This window comes from Urocitellus parryii, chromosome 3 (genome assembly GCF_045843805.1).
Source record: "Urocitellus parryii isolate mUroPar1 chromosome 3, mUroPar1.hap1, whole genome shotgun sequence".
Classification (NCBI taxonomy): Eukaryota; Metazoa; Chordata; class Mammalia; order Rodentia; family Sciuridae; genus Urocitellus; species Urocitellus parryii.
The window spans coordinates 16,026,324-16,048,841 of NC_135533.1; the positions used below are offsets into that span (position 1 = coordinate 16,026,324).

Below are 22,518 nucleotides of genomic sequence, written 5' to 3' on the forward strand. Positions count from 1 at the left end.
AGTGGGGCGTCCTTTCCGCAGTTCTGGCCGACTCCTTAGGTTGTGTATTAGTGCGACTTTGCCGGCTTTCTTTCCAAAACATTCTCCCATTCCCACCAAGGCATCGTGCCCTTTTAACATTTGAACCTTATGTACATTCTAAGGCTGTCGGCTTCTTGGATAAGGGAAAATAATTTTTTTTTTATGACCATAAAGCAAATGTTCACCATTATTCAATCATGAAAAGAAAAATCAGAAGCATTGCTTTAAATTGTCTTTTGGGAGAAAAGTACTCAAAAAAGCTATTTGATAAACAAGTTTTAACATGTGGTAGTTGTGTTTTCTAGAGAGACTCTGCTGAGCATCTTCTTCTGCCACCTTCTCAGAACAACCTCCTCAGATCACTAGATTCCATTTATGGTCTTTCTTAGACAATGTCATGGCCTCTTTTTTTCACTTTCCTTAGACATTCTCCACTCTCTCAAGGTCACACCAAGAGGAATGGTAGGACTTGTAGTTAGATGGTAGGGAATTTCCACCTAACAGCAAAAGTGCTTAAAGGATACCTTTCAGAGTACTTGGGCTATAATTCCAGAGAAAAAGTTAAGAACCAGAAAATATCCATCCATTGGGAATGATGTGGCTACTGCTGCCCGGACTCTAGATAAAGAGCTTCCGAGCTCGTCCAAGGTCTTTCTCAGCCTCGTTCCTCTGTCTGACTCGCTTGTGCTGGTCTCTGTTGGGACTGTCAGTACCCAGAGGCCGATGATCTCATCCTTCATTCTGGTTACTTTGGGTCTTCCAGGCCAGTTTTGTCAGTGGTTCCACCAAAGGAGGAACTTAGTAATACAGTTTAGCTCCAGACGGTTCCCTCATAAAGTTTGGGTGAGAGGTTTGCATAAAAATTATAATTGCTTGTTAAAACAAAAGCACTCAAATAATCATATGGATATAATTAAAGTCAATGATTTGTGGAGGAATCATGAGAGAGATGCTTTAAGTTTGCAGATAAGAGCCTGGTTTACAAAAGGTGAAAGGAAGATTTATCAGTTATAAATGGATGGACTGAACACTGAGGCCCGTGGGAAGGAAATGGGCAAACTAGAAGCTGGTGTGAGCTTGCTATGAAATGACAATGGTATTTGATGAGTTTTATCATTTTTTATAGTGTTGACAGACTGAGAGGTCAGAGAAGTGCTACTATCTTGTGCCAATTTTAGCATTTGTTTTAGTAAAAACAACAAAACAACTAACATTTATGAAACACTATGTGAAAGGAAATTCTCTACATGAATAAATCAAAGTCTGCTTCTTTTAGAGAGTGTTGGTAGGGTACCTAACTTTGGCTTCTTCATTTAAAATGATGGAGTTTGCCTTTCCCATCTCTCTCATTCTGGCTTAGCTTGAGACTGACAGTGCAGGGTAATAGAGCAAACAGATGGCTTTAAACTACCCATTGCTTCAGGATATTCTGTCCTGAACAGGCTATTCAGCTTTTGGGTTCTGGGAGCATTTGGAGGTTGAAGAGAGTTCCTGACCTCAGCTGGTTGAGTTTCTTAAGTAGGAACATGGAAGAGTAGACAGACAGTGGCCGTCACTAACTGGCAGGCCAAGATGCAGGTAACAACCTTATGGAATAACCATGAAGTAGCTTTCATGTTCTTAGCCCACATGGGTTTCTCAGCCAAATTTTCATTTATCATAGCAGCATGTCATATCTGGAGTAGACTATCCCTGAATTCATTTTATCTTCACTGCAGTTTTGAAAGGCATATTGTATTTCTGATTTTCAGATGGGGTATAAAGCATGAATGATTTGATCAAGGTTATTGCTAATAAGTAGAGCTGATTTAGAATACAGTCCTCCAATAACATTCACAGGCGACTGGTACCAGGATGCCCTATGATCACCAAAATCTGCAGATGCTTAAATCCCTTAAATAAAATGGCTTAATATTTGCATGTAAACCACAGAAATCTCCCCATATACCCTAAACCTTTTGTAGATAATTTACAATATAAATACTATGTGAATAGTTGTTCTACTCCATTGTTTAGGAATGATGACAAGGAAAAAAGTCCATATATGTTCAGTACAGAACCTCACAACTAATCGTATTGTCTGATTCATGCATCCAGTCAGTAAAACACTGCGTCACTTGGCCAAGGTCCCTGATATGTTGCAGCATACTATCATTCTGGAGAGGTGGGACACACACGTGAGGTCCCACAGCAAGCCCTGTAAGCCAGAACCTGCTTGGGTCTCCTGGTCCAGTGACCTGTGGGATTCCTGTTGCTCTTATCTGGGGTGAAGGGCACTCCTGGCTGTGAGTCACTCCCGTGCATGGTACCTTGTACTTTGGAAGTCTCCTCCCCAACCCCCACCCAGGATGAGACTATTTCAGTAATGCTTCTCACATATTTGACTCATGATTAAAGCATAGATTTCTAGGATGCATGTGTGCCATTTTTTCCCCTTCAAATGTTACGACCTCTTTAGTTTTTGGTTCCTGGAATCTTTGGCACTGGGTCTTAACTAAGAGGCAGAATTTCTCTTATAAAATGTACTTATTCAGAGAAGTCCATGGGGTTGTCTGGGGAAGCCCGTTCAGTCACTCATTTGGGGAGCCTCATGTTTAGTCGCTATTTCTCTGTTGGGGTAAAGAGTCCAGCCCTCAACTCTTGGATTTCATGTACCTCTTTGGATTCTCAGTTTTTTCAAATTAAAATATCCAGGTCAGCCCAGAAGATTTCTAAATTTTGTCAAGCTTCACTCGTTAGTTAGTTATTTAGTGACTGTTGCCATAATCCAAAGTGTTTCTGGAATGGCAAACACTAGATTTCAGTTATTCAAGGGTGGGAGCTAAGAGTTGCAAGTAGGGAATGTCTTAGATTGTGTCTTCCCTGAAGGGTGTGAGGGAGTGTCCTGGCCTGGTGGGGTAAAGACCAAATGCTGATAATGCAAGGTATGTGCTTTGGGAGAGGGAATGGGGACACTTTATGTTTAAGAGGGTGGAATGAATCAGAAAGATTCAGAGAAAAATCAGAAAGCTACAGAGAGCGTGGGAGATGGTGTTAGAAGAGAGTGACCCAAAAGCTTCCATATTTACTTATATAGTGAGAATGTACCAGGGCAAAAACTACAAATTGAAGGATAAAAGACAGAAGGGATATCTACATGGGATAAAACACCAACCAGAAGGATCTGCTTTAAGGAATTAAACTGGAAGAGAGTAAATAAGAAATTTAAATTAATTTTACTCCTCCTGTGGGGTGTTTGGATTTAGATTTAATTAAGTTGGAGGCTCTTAAGTGTGGGAGGGCTAAAAACAGATGTGCTGTTGGGTGTGTATGATAGTGGGGTGTAGGGTGAACAGGTGAACAGCCCTGCTGTGTTGCCAGCACACCCATCTGAGAGTCTGCAGATATAGCTCGACAGGGCCATGAAAGGGGACGGGGCATTTATGAAGGTGGCTGCTGCTCCCCATTCCAGGTCTAGGTTTCTGTTGCTCCCTCACTGGGGACAGAGAGGATGGAATGGCAGATTCTGTTGAGTGGCTGGGCCAGTCATGAGGTTTGAAGGGCTTTTCATTTGTTTGTGAGTTCAATTACCTGTTGTGGCACAAGGGAGAAGCAAGAGAAGGACTCAAGGGATGGTTTGGGTTTCTCAGAACAGATTAAAGAGGACTCCAGGGTTTCTGGCCAGCTCTGCCGACTCTAAAAGGATCCTAGGAAGTTTCTCCATCTGTATGAGGAGCTTGCCTTGCTCTTGGGCCTAACATAAAATCCACAAGGCGTTTCTTTTCAACCATTAGGAATCTGAGCTCTGAGCTCTCTATGATGATGGGCAGAGAGGGATGTGTACATGGAAAGGGGGACCAGAATCCAGGAATCCTGCCCTATTCCTCTCTATCCCACCACCCTGGGATATCCTCTGGATAATTCTCAGTCTGTGAAGACCAGTGACAGCAATGGTGTTGAAGTGTTTGTCCTCTGTGAAGCACTATGTGTTGACCACAGAGGATGATATATCACTCTATTTTCTTATCATTATTTTTATTTCTGAGGAGGCTGGTTGGATACCCTTGGGCCATGGAAGGAGAGGCCCTCTCCCCAGCTAGAGACTAGTTTGGGTTTAGAAAGAACTAAGAAGCCCATTTTGGAGATATCTGCAACTATAGGTATCAATGAGCCAAGAAGCAGGCAGATGGATGTGTTTGTGCTAACTAAATGAATCTCTTGGCACCTTGGCCAGCAGGAGCCACCTATGGGGAATCTTTCCCTTAATCTCATTAACTGAGCTGTTTATATTGCAAGTAGACATTCTTTAAAAAAAATAGGGTTTTTCTGTTTATTTTTTTCTTTTCACTTCCAGTTCTAAGAAGAACCAGTACAAGCCATTCAGGATACGATTGCATTTGGAGAAAGTGCATCATTGCTCGTTTTAATGATGAAAAGATTTAGTATTGGTGCATGATCCTTGAAGCAAATATCATATGTAAAAATTCATATTTACATGATAAATAAATTGAGGTTCATTTTAAACAATTTTTTAAGAGCAATTTGAGGTTCACAGCAAAATCCAGCAGAAACTGATAGAGATTGTCACATCAGTATGACCCAAAAGTCCATAGTTCCCTTTAGGTTTCACTCTTGGTGTTCTACCTCCTATGGGTTGAAGCAGATATGTATTAACATATTTTCACATTATAGAGTCACACAGAAGAGTTTCACTGCCCTAAAAATCCTCTGTGCTGCCAGAGATGCATGTCTGTAATCGAAGCTACTCAGGATACTGAGGCTAGAGGGTTATGAGTTCAAGGCCAGCCTCAACAATTTAGAGAGACCCTGTCTCAAAACAAAAAAGTTAAAAATAGCTGGGGGTGTAAATCAGTGGTAGAGGGCCCCTGAGTTTAATCCTCAGTACTAAAAAAAAAAAAAAAAAACCCAAACAAAAAAACCCTGTGTGCTACACCTATTTATTTATACCTCCCCTTCCCCCCTGCCCCAGGGTGATTCCTTTTACAAAACATAGAATATACCCTCCCAGTGGGTTTATAACAGGATTCTTTTAAATAGTACCCCCCCCATGCCTTTATAATTTGATTATTTTTTTTCTTTTTCTTTTTTTTTTATTACACAAAGAAAGGTGTATCTGTTTACTACCAACTAAAGTGTGTGTGTTTTGGGAATGTGCTCTTTTTAAAAAAAAAAAAAAACACAGTTTTTATTGCTGCTTGTGAAATTTCAATAAAATGAACTATAACTTTACCAAAACTAACAAAATCTAGGAAACAACCCCTCCCGCCAAAGAAGCTCTTTCGTAATAAAAAGAGCCCCAAGGCTCAGCTTTCAGTAATTTTAGCTTAGGGAAATACACAGTGTGCCTAAATCAGGCCTGCTTCAAGTTTCCTCCTAATGGGGTTTGACCCACCCCACCGGCCGGTTTTTTTCCTGGTGACTCCTGACAAGGTTTCCTTATTCCTCCTGTTTGCGCTGGCTGTGTGCAGGGCCCAGAGAGCCTCTGAGGCCCCAAGTCCTGGGGGCCCACCTCTCTCCCTGGTGGCCTCCAGAGCCTGGCGGCTCCTCCCACCCAGTTTCCCTGGAGGGAGGCCTTGGTTTCCAGGGTGAAGTTGAGGCGTGTCCTGAATGGTTCCTTGTCAGCTTGCCCCACCGCATTCCCCGCTTCTGTGGCTCCAGTCTCTGGGGCTTTCTGTGCTCCTTGGAGACTCCTCACTGTGACTTTTGATTTTTTCACATTAAGTCTTCTTCCCCTGACTGACTGGGGGCAATCTTCTGAGCCACAAGGCGCACAGCACAGGCCTTGCCATTCCCATTTTCCAGACAGCAGGATGGGAAAACAGGACATTGGGGAGGGCAGATGTGGCTTGCTGCTGGCTGCTGAGTTCCCACCCCCGAACCCCACCATCCACAGCACCTCCTTCACTGTCCCAGGGCAGGGGCCACACGGGCAAATGGAAGCAACCCATGAAGGAGAAAGACGGCATTTTCCCTCCTTCTCCCAAGTGGGAAAGATTTGTAGCTCCATTTTAGGTTGCCTGAAACATTTTAGAAAATTATAGGGTGTTGTAACTGAATACTTGTTAGCAATGACCTATAAATATTCCTGTGTGATTACTACTATCTCTGCTGGCGGTGCTTAACCTCTAATCCATGGAACACACCCCTCCACCTCCAACTCTGCAGCAGATCTGAGGGGTGGGCGGCCTGGGAGCAGGGCCTGTGTGTTTGTGGCTGTGGGTTTGGGGCAGGCCAGTCCAAAGCATTGCGAGGTTCTCCAGAGGGACCATGAATCAAAGAAAGGTGATCAAGTCTCAAATCCACTTCACGGGCCTCTGCAGCAGTTAACACTGCATGTGCATGTGCATGCGTACGCATCCATGTGCATGTGTGTACACACACACACACACACACAAAAGGAAACAGAGTCCAGAAGAGGCCACTGACAGCCAGTGGAGCTGGGAGTAGAATTTGCATTCTTACTTAGTCCAGTCCTTCTTCTTCCACCAGAGAGGCCTTTCGGACTGACCACATACTATCAACCCTGCCCTGGAACATTAGAATGTGCTTGATGAGTGCTTCCCGTGGGGACCCAGGACATGTGGTCCAGATAACTCATTTTTTGGTTCAAGATGGCCCTCTCTTTGTTTGGCCTTTTTCCATTTTTCTGCCACCTCTCACCCAGCACAGAGCCTTGCCCTGATGAGTGGCCATCAGGGTGTGGACTATAAGGAAGCAGCCAAGTAGCTCTGTAGGTCAGTTAGTTGAACTCAGAGTTACGAATCCTTCATTTTTTTCTTACTTTGTTCCCCTTTCCTCACGCCATGACTCTCAGTCTTGGGTCAGTTTAGTAGCAGCAGATCGTAAAACACTCCCCCTCAAAGGCTACCTTGAGAGCTCATTAGTGACCTGCAGACACAAACATAAATGTTTTCAGGCCTTGGTAATTTTTTTAATACAATAAGCAATTATTACAGTTAGCAATTTCTACTAGTTTATCTGACTTTTAAACTTGGATATACGTTTTAAACATTTAACAGCACTAAACTTTAGTTGCTGGAGATGCCTAGGCTTTAATTCAGATCTCTTCTCTGTTTCACTTAAGTATTGTGGAATGATCAGTGGATCCAGTTGAGACAGGTGTTGGCTGCTCAGAGGGGAGGGTGGAAAGGCTTGCATCTGGGTCATAGGGATGGTAAAGTATTTAAGGTAGGTAGAGACAAAAGGAAGGTCAAAGAAAAGTCATAGTGTGTCCAATTATGAGATGCTTGTTCTCAGGACAGAGGATGTTCAGGGAAAGACCAATTCAAGCTGTGTCTGTCTACAATGACTTTAAAAAAGAAATAGATTTTTTTTTTTCATTTTAGGTAGTTTCCTGATGGGTAAAGAGGAAAATGAAAGAATACCCTAAAAATAGTGTGAGAAGTCTGTATGCAAGCAGAATGTGCCTAACTCTTACTGTTTTAATTATGTTACTTTTAAAAAAGAACTTCAAAGATTGCTAGCCAGTGAAGAGTGAGGTATATTATATGCATTATTCATTGAACCTTCATGACAGTAGGCTGGTAGGATTATGAACCTCATGTTACAAGGAGAAGAAACCAAACTTAGACCGTGTAAGTGTCCTGCTCATCTTTGCACAGCTGGGAACCAGGATTCAAATTGAGAGCTGTCTGGCTTGTAGCTGTATTGCTCCAGGGTCATTCAGTTTAGAATGAAAGTATCATCCATAAGAATAAAAGGAGACTAGACTTTACAATTTGTTTGGGGCTAGATTGGAGGATATTAAATGCAGGGTCTTTAGGTAATGGGGAGATAATTCTTAAATTCTTAGAGGAGGTTGCCCAATGTCTTCAGAGTTGGCGAAGAACATTCATGATGTGAAGTAGAGGGTTCAGTCCTGTCAGCAGATTTCTTCCAACCGAGAGCTTCTGTGATGTCACTTTGAACTCTTTGGCAGAAACTTGCATTAAGAGCAAATAAGTATCTCCGTCCTTACTGCTGATGGACCACAGAAAGTGATGCCAGGAATCTCTCCACCTCACACCCCCTGGCACGTTTCCATGCCACGAATGTGGAAGATCACTTATTCGCAGTGGCTGGACCACGTGTGCGTTTATAGCAAGCAGATTGCATGTGTATTGGGAGGACTGTGAGTTTGCCTTTGTCTGGCTTTGTGGACCGACTTTATGAAGGTAGCATGCTGTAATAGAAAGCACCTGGGATCTGGAACCCCCTGCTCTTGGTATGGAATATCACTTGCACCTTTCATCAACAGTGTAGTCCCAACCCCACAGGATTCTTGTAATCACAGAGCAAGGAAAAGACTATTCAAATCCTCTGTGAACCTATGAAGCTTGATTAAAGTACTTAGGCAGGATAGCAAAATGTTACCGTGTCATTGTGTTTGAAGGAATGACACTGAATTTTTATAGCCCTTGAGTACTTTGTGAAAGTTCTAGCAGGATCCAGAAGGGATCCTCTTTGAGGCTTGCTTTGTTCCTTTCTCTGTGTTGACAAGTGATACCTCTCTCTATTAATGCCATAGGCTGGCATCAATCATGGGCTGACTCTGGCCTGAGCCCTGTACCAGCAGTGAGATGTTGACATGTCTGCTGAGACCCGGAGCCCACAGCTGCCAAGGAGACCCAAGTGGTACCATTTGGCTGGCCTGAGTCACAGCGTCTGGTTGGCACTTGCTGGGTTAATCTTTTAATTCACTAGTCTTTCCCCTGAACTGATTCAGTTGCTTACCTTTGCTGAGTTCCTTCGTGTGGGCGGCTGGTTAGGTGCAGTTGGTCCTTGTTCTGGGGAGGTTCTTTTCTCCAGAGAGGAAAGTTTGATAACAACTTTGGATGTTTCAGGACCGTCTATTATTAGGACTAAATTGTTTCATAACGTGATAATTACTGTATCATCCAAAGTAGGGGAGACTCTGGGAAGGTTAGCAGAGCTAGAGAAGTTTATTATTGGTTATCCAGGGGATGTTCATGAAAACATTCATTAGGGCTGCGCAGGACAAAGAAAAAAGAATGTCAGCAGAGTAACCCCACCTGGGCAGCTTCGCCTTCCTCCGGGTGGAATGGGATCCCAGAAGTTTAGCAGAGTCAGCGTAATTGGCCAGGGTTGACGCTTCTTTTCAGGGGACAGAATTGTGGCTCAGACATGGGGGCCCTGTGAGTTCATCTTTTGCTTTTTCATTTTCTGTTCTGTGTTATGTGTTTCTCTTTTTGTTACTTTAATTTGGCTCTTAAAAGAAACATCGTCAAACACTGGCAGAATATGCACCATCAGTCAAACATAAATGTCTTTGGGGAGCTCCTTAGGGAACCAGAGGCTGGCTTCAGGTTATTGTATCATCAAGAGATCTGGTTCTAATCTTAGCCTTGCTGTGGTTCTGCTCCTTGTGACTCACAGAGGGGTCTGGATTTGCAGCGTGACCTGGAGCTTTTAGAATGAAGGACTTGGGCCCTGCCTAGACAGACCTGTGTCAGAATCTGTGTCTTAAGATGCCCAGGTAAGGGGCTGGAGATGTGGCTCAGCGGTAGCGCGCTCGCCTGGCATGCGTGCGGCCCGGGTTCGATCCCCAGCACCACATACCAACAAAGATGTTATGTCCGCCGAGAACTGAAAAATAAATATTAAAAAAAAAATTCTCTCTCTCTCTCTCTCTCTCCCCTCTCTCACTGTCTCTTTAAAAAAAAATAAATAAAAAAAAGAATAAAAAAAAATAAAAAAAAATAAACTGTTTAAAAAAAAAAAAAAGATGCCCAGGTAATTCATATGCACTATCCTGAATGGTAAAGCTCAGGGACAGCGTTTGGCAGCTGAAAAATCTATGATTTTTCCTTTGACCTTGGGCATATCTGAACTTCTGGGAACTTCCTGCTGGTGGAGGAAGAAGGGTGGTGAGTGGAAGCAAAGTCAGCCTTCAGTGGTCAAAAATGAAGTGACTGCAGAATCACAGGTGGTCGTGGTGGTTTCAATATGCAGATGCCTTTGACATCTAATTTAAAATCTCCGAGGGTGGCTCATAGAATGTGAATATCTTTTAAAAATTCCCTTGATGTTCAAGCATATTTATTACAATGTTGCACATAATAAAAAATACCTTTAAATGTTCCTCAAGAGGAATGAGTAAATGCAATGGAATATAGTCTGGAAGTTTGATGAATGAAGTAGAGCTAGATGTATAAATGTGGCTAAATCTAAACACTGTTTTTGAAGGAAAAAAGTTGCAGGGAGATGTTTGAAGCATGGCACTATTCATTTAAAGCTTAAAGATAACATATAAAAACCTGTATAGGGATGATACCCTCAAGGTCAGGTTAGTAGTTAGTTCTGAGAACGAGGAAATGAAGTGGGTGGGAGCTTCCACAGTCCCTTCATATATTCTGTCTCTTAAAAATGAAGGTGTGAGGGAGGGAGAAAGGAAGAAGGGAGGAAAGAGCAGAGAAGAAAAGGTGGCAGAAGCAAACATGGAAAGTAAGATTCTTTTAAAGGAATGAGTACGTACTTGTTGGGGATACTGCTACCTGTAATTTTTCTGAATGCTCGAGGTGTTTCATTATAGAACGACAGCACTCAACTCCCCTGGGAACTGGGCGGCAGGCAGTTGGAAGGGTTGCTGAGCACTCCTAATGACCTCCCATTTCTGAACGTGTGTGTGCCCAGAGGAGTCCCCACCCCCTCTCGTCTTCACAGATACCCTGCCCAGGGCCTGCAGCACCCCTGCGTTCTGTGCTGATGAGATGCAGCCTTTGCTGCACTTGTGATGCCAGGAAGCCCACCCTGGAAACCCTGGAGGGACCCCGCCCACCTCAAGGGCCTCCTGTCTGCGGTCCACTCTCTCCTTCAGTAAGAGGCTGTGTCCTGACCTTAGAGCAGGAGCTCCAGGGTCAAGTCCCACCTTCCCTTCCTGCATTCATTTTCACATCTTCTCTTGTTCCATTCCATGGTGGGACTTCGTTGTTCATGTGAACCCCAAGGATTTTCATTGCTTACCCCCAGTGTCACTGTTAGCAGTTAGTTCTCGGACTGCTGTATCTGCTTTCTTGACTTTCTTTCCATACCAGAGGTGTTCCTAAAGTTTAATCATTAAGAATGTCACATGCTGGTCTGTGACTCAGGAAATGTTAAGGAAGGCAGAAGTGTCTAAACCCGCTGGTGCCCAAGTGGACTTTTAAATTATTATTATTTTTAATATACATTATTGTGGTGATTCTAAATAGGGGTGATTTTCTGTCCCTTAGGACGGTCATTTGGCAGTGTCTGGAGACCTTTTGGGTTTCACCCTTGGGGGATGAAGTGAAGGCCAAAGAATCCTGCAGTACACAGAACCACCTCCCCCGTCCTCCCCTGCAAAGAATCATCCTGTCAAATGTGTCAGTAATGCCAAGGTCGAGACATCCTGCTCTGCAGGTCCCCATACCATGAATAAACCCCCACCACTGAGGCATTGGGAACCGGAGGTTGGCCTCAGGTTATTGTGTAATGAAGAGATCTGGTTCTCATCTTAGGGTGAAGTTGTTTCATCTCATTTAAGGTGGGACAGTAGAAAAAGGGATCTGGGAGTCCCCTGGATTGTCAACAGACGATTCCTGTGTCATGTCCATGGCATGGTGGAGGCCACAAAGATCATAGCATTGGAGGTGGAAAATGGCAGTGGTGCCCAGTGAATCGCGCCATCTTCCAGCCCATCATCTGCTGTGGTATTGTGCCACTCCTCTCCTCAAGGAGTGGAGTCTACTCTCCCATCCTGTGAGTCTGGGCTGGCTTTGTCACTTGCCTCAACCAGAACAATGTGGGGAGAGGGATACTGTGTGACTTCCAAGGCCATTCATCTTCTCCCTCATGTGAAGAAGCTCAGCCTGATTCAGCCTCCTTGGAAAGGACCCAGGGGTCTAGGGGTCCCAGCCCAGCAAAGCCTCTGCCAACGCTCCAGTCACTGAGGGTGTTACCGGGGAACCCAGTGAAATCAGCTCACCCCCCACCCCAAAACCCACCCAGCAGTGAGAAATACTAAATCATGGTTATTTTAAGCCACTAAGTATTGGGGTGGTTTGCTAGACAGAAATAGACAACTGGCCGTTGCGGGTATTAAGTGGCTTCACATGAAGCTCTGCTCCGTGTGTTTGCCTTGGAGTGTGTGCAAATACCCTCTTTGTTTCTTGCAGCACTTCTCAGAACTTCTGGATGAGTTTTCCCAGAACGTCTTGGGTCAGCTCCTGAACGACCCTTTCCTCACAGAGAAGAGCTCGTCCTCGTCGTCCATGGAGGTGGAGCCATCCCCGACGTCACCCGCGCCCCTCATCCAGGCTGAGCACAGCTACTCCCTGAGCGAGGAGCCCCGGGCCCAGTCACCCTTCACCCACGTGGCCACCAGTGACAGCTTCAACGATGGTAAGAACCCAGCCCAGGGAAGCACCTGCGATGCTGGCACCTTTGATCCTGAGCTCTTTAAGGGGGTGGGTGTGAGCTGTGTCACCCTTAGCACCCACTTTAGTCAAACAGCTGCTGCGGGCAGGGCCTAGTGCTTGGGCTGTGGGAAAACACCAAGAGGCACAGGGCATATTCCTCTACACTGTGTCCCTGAGAACTTGCTATAACTGAATAATTGCACGTTATTGTTAATGTGTCTGTCTGCGGCTTGTCTGGGCAGCTGAGCAGCCATTTGTAAATCAGATTGGCCCTCTGGTTGATCATTCCCTCCCATCCAGTAAGCTCATTGTGTCAATAAATGGTGCTGTTTTTCTGAGAAAGAATTTTTATCACTACTCTTCTTCTTAGAAGCTTCTTGGGCATCTCTTAACCCATTTCCAGCATGTTCCATTGACCCCCACTTGTCTGAGATCTTGGTGAGTATCCCCAGACTTTCCTATTGATATAGGAATACTAGATCAATCGATCACGCCAGTCAGCAGTACCATAAATACAGTATTTGTTTAAAGTCTAGTTTTTCTGGATTGAGAGGTGCTAAGATATTTTGACTGTTACTTTGTGGGCCTTTCATCGGTATATGTTGTATCTTTTAAACTCTCCAGGGCACGTGCACCTTTCTTATGATACTGTGTTTTGTTTTCCTAGAGGGATCACCAGCTATTTTAGTATTTGGAGTATGTTTTAAAAAGCTTATTCTCTGTTCTCAGCTCAGCATATGATATCTTCCTCAGAGGAGGGTGACTTGGGGTGACGGGGGCGGGGGAGTCACTAAGTTGACCGTCTTCAATTTGGCCTGAGCATTGTCCTCCCACTTTCTGTGCCGCTGTGTGCATAGCAGCACCTTTTACAGGTGGCTACCTCCAGAACTAGTTTCCTCGTGCCCCCCTATGGTTAAAGGCAGATGCTGTATCCACCTCTTGAATAAGGCAGAAGGAGGTGGAACTCCTTCTCCAGTGCGGTTCGTAGATCTGCTAAGAACCAACCCTGGTACCGATAAAACATCGTATCTTGGGACAGAGAATGTCGCGCGCGGGTGGTAAAACTTTCCATCTCAGATGCATTCTTCCTTTGAAGACAGCTATGCTGACCATCAGGCCAGGAAGTGTGGCCTTCTGTTCTCAGCGAAAGGCAGATCTGTTAGTGGGTTCTCTCTTGCTGGACCCTGCTGGAGGCTTAAGTATAAGCTCAGATCTACCCCTGACTCCCTGTAAGAGTTTAGATGCATGATTCTTTAAACTTTTTTTTCTCTATAGTTTGTCAATTTTTTTTTTTTTAACTTCAGATCAGGAGAACAGGGGAAGGGGAGGCCTCCTCCTTTTCCTCTTTCTTCTCCCCTTCTTCTCCCTCTCTTGCTGATCCCTTGCTTTCTTATTTAAATTGCTTTCAGGAATGATTTTGGTTGGTTCCTGCCGTCTGTCATAATTAAATACTGTTGCCCCCTTATCCTCATAGCATAGTCCCTTACTATAACAATATACCATAGCAAGTTATTTAAAACTCATGCATTGTTTATTTCTAGAATTTTCCATTTAGTGTTGTCAGACCATGATTGACCGTTGGTAACTGAAATGTGGAAAAGAAAACCATGGGTAAGGGGGAACTACCATGTTCCTCGTTCGTCACTGTGTGTAGGAGAGCTGTAGGAGGTCAGCCCTTTAGGGTTTCAGCTTAGATAAATTCAAACAATCTTAGTTTTGTTATTTTATAAGTGGATGTTAGCTTTTGATGAGTGGTCAGACTACTTGACCATTCCAGTTTATTCCAGTCTTTAGGTCCTCTGTGGAGATGTTTCTTTTTTTTTTTTTTTTTTTGAGATGGTTCTTTATAACAGCTGTATCCACCTTGGCTTACAGTTTCCCCCATGCTTTCTTCACTGCTTTGCCTACCTTATTCTACACTTTCTCTGATGCCTGTAATTCCAGTCCTACTTCCTTTGGGGAATTCATTCCATTTCTCTTATCTTGGTTATCTATTGCTGGGTAACAAATATTCTCCAAATTAATAGCTTAGAACAATAACAATCATTTATTCCGTCTTGTGATTTCTGTGGCAAGTACTCAGCATTGACTCTCCAGTGTGGTTTGGGTTTAGAATCTTTCTCGAGGCTTAAATCAGAGGCAGACTAAGGCTACCTTCAACTGATAACCTTCCCAGGGTAGAGGTCTGCTTCCAAGATGACTCCCTCACTACCCAGCTGGCGAGTCAGTGGGGTGAATTGGTTACTCTTTGTGTGGGTCTCTCCATGGGGCTGCTTGGAGGCGTCCATTGCAATGCCTTTTCTAACATCGCCAGGGAAGTTGTTCTGTTGGTCGCACAGGCAGGGCTGATTCACGGTGGTGGTGGTAGGGGATTGTAAAAGAATGTGACCACCAGGAGGCCAGGATCCCTGGAGCCATCTTGGCAGCTGACTGCCACACCTCTCCTCACAGTGACGTCTGGAAAGTGACCTTCTTCCCTGTCTGAACTCTTTGACCCCAATGCCTTACATTATTGCCATTCATTCACCAAGAAGTTCTTAAGATCTGATGTAAGGTACTGGAGGACAAACAAAGAAAAGAAATCGTTCTTTGCTCTCACACAACTTATCAAGTGGGGAGATTAGAAAGATACAGGACTGAGTGTACAGCTGTTAAGCACGTGCCGGCAGGTTTAAGGTTGTGTGCTCTGTAGTTACACCTGGTTTCCAATCCTACTTCTCCACTGGCTACTGGTGGGCAGATTTCTTATTTTTCCAAGCCACTCTTTCCTTACGGGTAAAACCAGGATAATAACAAACTCCTTCCTGTCTTCTTGTGAGGATTATGTGACATACTTCAGTGCCTAGCTCAGGACCTGACTGATAGGAAGGAGAATGTTTTCATCTGATGTTGCAATTGTGATTATTTAAAACCAAAAGCTGTGTTATGGTTTGGAAATGAGGTGTTCCCCCAAATCTCCTCTGTTACTGCAGGAATGTTCAGAGGTGAGATGACTGGATAGTGAGGGCTGTGTATAACCTATCTGTCCACCCTCGATTGAATGGACTGATTGGGTGTTAACTGAGGGCAGGTAGGTTGTGGCTGGAGACGGTGGGTCACTGGGTGTGTACCCTGGAGTGGTTCATCTTCCCTGCACCCCACTCCCATTTCCTGGCTGCCATGAGGGAAGTAGCTTCCCTCCACCATGCCTGTCCCCCATGATGCTCTGCTTCACCTTGGGCCCACAGCGATGGAGTCAGCCATCTATGGACTGAGACCTCTGATATCATGAGCCCAAATTGACTTATTCTTCTCTAAGTTGTATTTGGGTCATAGCAACTGCCAAAGATGCTACAACAAGCTGAAGAGGTCAAGAGGATCTTGGGTATTCCAGAAGGCTTTGTAGAGGATTTCAGAATTCATCAACCTGTGTTCTACAAAGAACTCCAATGGGTACTGAGCTGTCCACCTTATTAGTGGATTATTCTGTTTTCATTGGTCATTCTTTATAATCCTCTGGAGGGACAACCAGGTACACACCAGCAGGAGCTGATTCCTTAGGATCCGTGAATAGCAATGTTTCCTTAGAGAGTAACTAGGGTGTAGTCAGTACTCCAACATGTTCTGTGAAATGAAGATGTAAGATATTTCATGAAGATTGTTAGATATTCATTTTGGTTCATATTTTTCCCCCTCAAATCTTGAAACAGATTATCCTCTAGGATGAAGCTGACCTCATAACATGGCTCTTGAGAGTCTTTGTGGCCTGATCAATTGCCCTTTCCTACGCTATATCCTTCCACTCCCTGTCCACATGACTCTAGCCTTAGCTTTTCCACTGCGTGCCTTTATTGACACTCAATCCAGGGCCTTCTCCGACCCTCTGCTCCCACCCTCCTGCCTTTCAAGACTCATTACTCTTCCCAGTCAAGTGGCCCCTTTCATCACATTTCCATAAAGTTTTCTTGCCATTTCTGCAGAGATGATTCCATTTGTTCTTGTATTTTAGCCATCCATGTAGCTGTCAATTCTCTTCCATATTTTGAGATGACTGAGGTCAAGTACAATTCTGTGTCTCTGGTACCTTGCATTGTGCCAAGTAGAAGTTAAGTGTTTTATAAATGCTTTATGTTCATTTTAAAATGTTCACGGCTATTTTTAATTATCTACCTCATGCATGACAGAGTTACTGATACACAGAAAAATAAATCATAAAAAGGGATAGGAAGTTGGAGAAGAAAGAGTGTTAAAATTTGAATTAGGACAGACAGGGAAGACTTTACATTGAAGGTGACATTTGAGTAGAGATCAGCAGAAGCCTCTCACATAGAAGCTTCTAGACAGAGAAATTAGCAAGCTCAAAGGTCCTGTATCAGAATGTGAAGAGAATATGTTGGTACCCATATCGTATTAGGACAGTAACCTCTCAGGAGGAGTCAGCCATCCAGCAGCCTTGCCATTCTAGAACGTGAGGGTTGAAAGCAGCCTACACAAACGTGGCAGACTAACTTTGCCTTTATTGACACTCAGTTCCACATCTGATTGTTGAATGCCTTCTATGTATCAGGCACCGTTCTAGATACTTGTGGGACATAACGGTGAAACCTAGACCCTGCCTCTGAGAAGCTCAGAGTCCGGTGAAAGTGCCCTGTTATACAAACACCTTATAGTCAGAAGGGAGCAATGTCCCAAGAGGAAATTATTCTGTGTAAGTTCCCAGGAGAGAGACCACACCCATTGAAGATTACAGGAAAAGTTGCATGAATGGGGCAAAATTTCACTTGGGCCTTGGAGCACTGCCCAGACTTAGTCCCATGGAGATGGCTGGAAGGAAGCAGATGGGGAGTGGAGGGCTGGGGCAATGATTCTTTTGCAATAAGATCCCTAGTGAAAGACTGAAAATAAGCAGACTTCCAAAAGTTCAGGGTTCCTTTCTCTTTCATTGTTTTTTTTTTCACTTTTATTCTAATGAATTTAAATACAACATAAAGGAATTATGAGTACCACCTACACTAATGACTTAGAATGGGGATAAATAATTAGTGGATGTTTTTCAGGAAGCCTTTCTTATCATGAGGCCCAAGCACACACCATTTGCACCTTCCGTTTATAGGTCCTGTGCTGCAACAGATTGTGCTGATCATTTGCCGAGCACAGGCAAGGGACGTGAGATAGATTTTGCAGAGTTTCTGGTCTACAGTTCATTTTTGTTGAAGTTTCAATGTTTTCTCTAAGCAGATGCTATTTTCTGATAATAGCAAAGGCTTTTTTTTTTGTAAGTAAAAGATAACAAATATGGTTAGTAACTGATTGAGATATATAAAGTCAAAATTAGGCAATGTGGGTAGTTGGAGGGGGAACTGACCAGCTTAGCCTTGTCCAGATTTTTAGCTTCAGTGATTTTTCTGGGTTTTGATGATGGACAGATATTTTGGAACAGAATTCATTATTCATACAACTTAAGCCAAAGGGTGTGTATTAACAGGGGTGGGGGGTGGGAGGTGGAATAATCGTCCTCCAGTGCAAGTGCTTTATCAAAGCAGGTAATCAGCCTGATGGAGAAGTGCAGTTGCTCTTTAAGTAACACATAAATATGTAGCATTTAAGGCTAGCTGTTTGCATTTGGATCTAATATTCTTTATTTCTTGATAACAGTATAGGACAAACGAGGAGTGATTGCCTCTAGAGATAGAGAGTGAGCAAATTTTCATTATAATTGAGAAAGCCTGTGATTTAGTTCTGTGTCCAAGTTTACGTAAATACAATTCTTCTGTAATTGATTCTGATAAGATACACAGTTAGTAGAGGCTTAGTTTATTGGTTTTCCTTCCTCTTCCTCCCCATTTCTCTCTCCTCTTCTGCCTCTCACCGTAACCCTACTCTTTCCCCGCTCCTCCTTCTTTGCCCTCTTCCTCCTCTCTTTCCCTTCCCCTCCTCTCTCCCTGCCTAAACCCCAAGGCAGTCATATAGGGAAAATGTAGATCTTCTTATCCCATCACTCTATCATGGGCTGTGTTAGTCCCCTTTTAGTGCGGTGATCAAAATACCTGACAAGAATAACTCAGAGGAGGAAAATTTTATTTTAGTTCATGGTTTGAGAGGATGTGGTCCATCATGCGCCAACTCCAAGGCTGTAACGTCATGGTGGAAGAGTGTGGCCAAAGAGAGCTTCTCAGTGCATGGCAGCCAGGAAGCAGAGAGAAGATTTAAAGGAAGATATAGTCCTCAAGGGCATGCCCTCAGTGAACCACTTCCTCCAGCCATGCCCACCTGCCTATGGTTACCACCCAGGGTCCATTGGCATTGTTAATCAAATGGATTAATCCCTGATGAAGTTGCATCCCCACAATCCAGTCATTGCTTAAAAGCTCCCACACCTCTGGATCTTGATGCAGTGGGGACCTGGCTTCCAACACATGAGCTTTGGGGGGAACATTCCAGATCTAAACCAAAACATGGATCTCAGATGGACTGTGGATCCTTAAAACTGTCTGTAAAAGCTTGGCCTGTCTGCATTTGTTAACATTTCTGGTGAAAGCCTTTCTAATTTTTTTTTTTTTGAGTCTCAGAAGAGTCAAAGTTCAAGTGCTTTATCAAAGCAGGTAGTCACCCTTTATCAAAGCAGAAATAACCCAGTAAAATGTTGTGGATTTTTTTTTTTTTTTGAGTGTGTGTTTGTACTTCACAATATGGAGGATAGTGTTTCTAGTTCTAGATTTTAATGGTGTTCCTTTGTGTTTAAATTGAAATACTAGGCTTATTGCTCTGCTTTCCTAGGACTGTAACGAATATCTGAGATAGTCAACTTATACAAAGAAGAGTTTTATTTTAGCTCCCAGTTTTGGAGGTTTTAGTCATGACCAGTTGGCTCCATTGCTTTGGGCTTGTGGTGAGGCAGAAGCTCATAATGGGGCAAAACTGCTCACCTGATGGCCACACAGTGAAGGAGAGAAAGAGAAAATGGCACACCCCAGTGACCTAAAGTCTCCCGTTAGCCACGCCTCTCTAAGTTTCCACTGCCTCCTGAGAGCTGGGGACCAATCCTTCAACACTTGGGCCTTTGGGGGTTGTTTAAGATGTAGACTGTAGCACTAGTAAGCATTTTCTTTTTTCTGTAATTTCAATAATGTTCTTAAAGAAAAAATATAGTGCTGGGCTAAGTCCATTCTGAGAGAATTAGGCATATCCCTGTCCTCCAAGATGATATGCAACCCCAGTTAGAAATATAAGTAAATTATCAACAGATCTTAGCATTCAAATAGAAATACAGAAATGATCTAATACCATAGCTGTATCACACACAAATCTAGGTAGGTTCATATATGATGGGTTGAAAAACTGGAACCAGAGTGGTCCCAGGTCTACAGAGCGTGGTCTGGGAACATAAATAATAACCATCTCCCTTCTGATGAGTCTGTTTGGGTGTCTGGGGTTTGCAGGGTCCAGGAATGACAGGGTGGGACAACTTAGTATGGATACCCTAAATTTATAGAGCTGTTTTCATAGATGGGTGTGAAAACAGTCATCTGTGAGCTAAAGGTGAGCAGATGGTGCTGGTGTGAAGTCACATGGGGTAAATGGGACAGCCAGGGGAGGGCGAGGGCTCAGGGTTGCTCACTACGTGATGGGAAGCAGGACCTAAGCAAAGGTGGCTGTTTTTTTTCTTTTTTCTTTTTTCGAGATAAGAAGAGAAGAATAATGGCTCATGGTTGCTAATGTGAGAGCAGGAAAAGGTACACAGATCTAATTAAAGGTGAAGGTCTATCACATTGATGGCAGAGAAAGCATGGATTTTGAAATGATTAGAAAAGCTGGCAGCAGGATTAGCACAAGGTCGAGTGTGTTGGAAAAAGGGGTAGAGATGAGTCATAGGACACTAAGGTTCTGCTTTGCAGTGTTAGAGGGATCTGGATGTTGACGTGTTCCCAGGAAGTGGGGCCCGAGAGTAAGCCACAGAGATGAGACGAATAGCTGTATCTTCATCACATTCAGTATGAGCTGTGATAAGAGCATCAGTCTGAGTCATGTTGGAGGGGGTAGACTCAGGTGGGAAAGGAAGGTATGTTCGTCATCTAGGGGTGGGTTGAAGGAAGAAGATTGTGCTTGGGTAGGAACATAGACAACAAGATAATGGTGCTTTCTTTATTAAACAAGAAAAGAAAAGAATAAAAGTGAAATGACTCCTTTGTCTGCCTAGCCATTGAAAAGCTGCAGCAGTAAAAAAAAAAAAGCAATGCTTAGAGTTCTCTAGCAGTTAAAAATACTTTGGTTATTCCTGAATGAGAGCTCTGACTTCAGTGAAGAAAAATAAAAAAATACGTGGGAGTTTCATGTATGTGTGTGTATTAAATACATCTTTTGAAATCAATCACTTGTCTTACAGGTACTTATTTTGTTTTTACTTTAGACACATAACCTACAGTAGAACCTGAGATGCTAAATGCAGAACCCTGACTAAGTACAGTGTTGATTTCTAGAGTCAAATCGATTTGAATCTGTGCTCTGCCACCTAACTACTAGTGTGATGTATGATGGATTAGTTAGTTCTTATGTCTTTCTTTCCCGAGCTTTAAAATGGGAATAATAATAATAATACTTAACACATAACATTATTGTAGGGATGGAGTCAATACTTCCTGAACACTGAGAATAGTGCCTGCCAATTTTTAAGCCCTGAATAAATATGACCTGTTATTGTTATGGCCTTTGTGTGGATTATTGCATAATTAAATACATAATTTACCAAAGGCCATAATCAGAATAACAAGACCCAGGGAAAGAGCTTCTGTATCCACAGCATAGAAAGAACATGGGAAGAGTTTCTCTCAGAAACTGTGCTGACCACAGGTCATGATGGGTGCCTGCCGTATAATAACCACTCAGCCTTTTAGCTGTTATTAGATGGTTTTAAACTGGGATTCCTCCAGAAACATTGGATTCAGTCTGTTAGTTTTCTTGTCTGTAAGATGCGAGTAATGGTGTTACTTACTCCACGTAATTACTCTTAGGACTAAATTAATTAGTATCTGCAAAGCACTTAGAATAATTTCCAGCACATAGTAAATACGTAGTTACCAGTAAGTATCTGCTAGTTTTATTATTATCGATATTTCTTAACAATATTCAAGCTGAAAGTGACTTCAAGGTTAAGGTGCTTAAGAAGGGAACTTTGAGCATACGGGCCGCTTAACTTCTGCAGAGTGGCCTGTTGTTTCAATATAATTCTGATATTTTCTACTGAAGTCCTGACCTGCCCTCCCTAAGCTTCTAGAACCTGTTTTTTTTTTCTTTATGATATTTTTTGTGTAAAAAATTGTTGAAGATTTTTCAGCTCCTTTGAAAATACTCAAAGGGCAAACAAAGCAATTGGAGGATTTAGATGGGACGTGCAGGTTTAATTTATGAAATTTCCTCTTTGCTTTACAGATGTTATGTAAATAATAAATGGATTATATGTACATTTCCATCATATAAATGGTATTTGCCCCCTGTGAGTTCTCATTTTTAGGATGTATGGCCATTCTGTTTCTACATGGTGTGCGTGTGTGTGTGTGTGTGTGTGTGTGTGTGTGTTTATAAAGACGCTGCCAGTTCTCACTTGAGGATTTGATCTTTTGGTTGGTTCTGCAGGGATCAGAGCCCATTTGGTGCAGTTATCTTGGCAGGGTAAGTGGAAATGATTGAGGATCCCCATTTTGTTACCATTGTGTTGCCTTCAAGTTTCTGCCTTTTGTAAGCTTCCTGCCCACTCGATGCTCTGGGAGTCTTGGCGTCCAACGCCCTTGCATGTGGCTGCGGTCTTGCCCTTGATATGAAGGCCTGTTTCCCACTGCAGACAGTGGCTTGCTTCCTTTCCGTGCTGACAGATCAGGGCGATGCTAAGGAGATGTGCCATTTGAGTTTGACCTTTGTCAGGAGGCTGCTGGAATAAAATCAGATGATACGGGGTTGTTTTTCTTAAGCTCCATGGGATGCACTACTGAATTTACCAGGGGCGTTTTCCATCTGAAATGAAGCTTAAAATGTGTGTCAACACAATTCAGGAAAAATCTTTTTTTTTTCCCATTTATATCTGAACTTCAGGATTTAGAAATTATGGAATACAGTGTGTCCACTGACT

The 22,518-nt window shown here is 43.3% G+C and overlaps 1 protein-coding gene across 4 annotated transcripts in view; it reads left to right on the top strand.

Moving 5' to 3' along the window:
- Nucleotides 1–22,518, top strand: part of Creb3l2 (cAMP responsive element binding protein 3 like 2) — a 110,889-nt gene that overhangs the window by 50,749 nt on the left and 37,622 nt on the right. For all 4 annotated transcript variants that reach the window (XR_003301675.2, XR_003301674.2, XM_026398563.2 and 1 more), the window contains exon 2: nucleotides 12,177–12,402. Coding sequence is in view for 2 of the 4 variants with exons in the window: in XM_026398563.2 (XP_026254348.2) it covers nucleotides 12,177–12,402 (226 nt within the window). In the remaining 2 variants the exon portion in view is untranslated. The remainder of the gene's footprint in view (nucleotides 1–12,176; nucleotides 12,403–22,518) is intronic.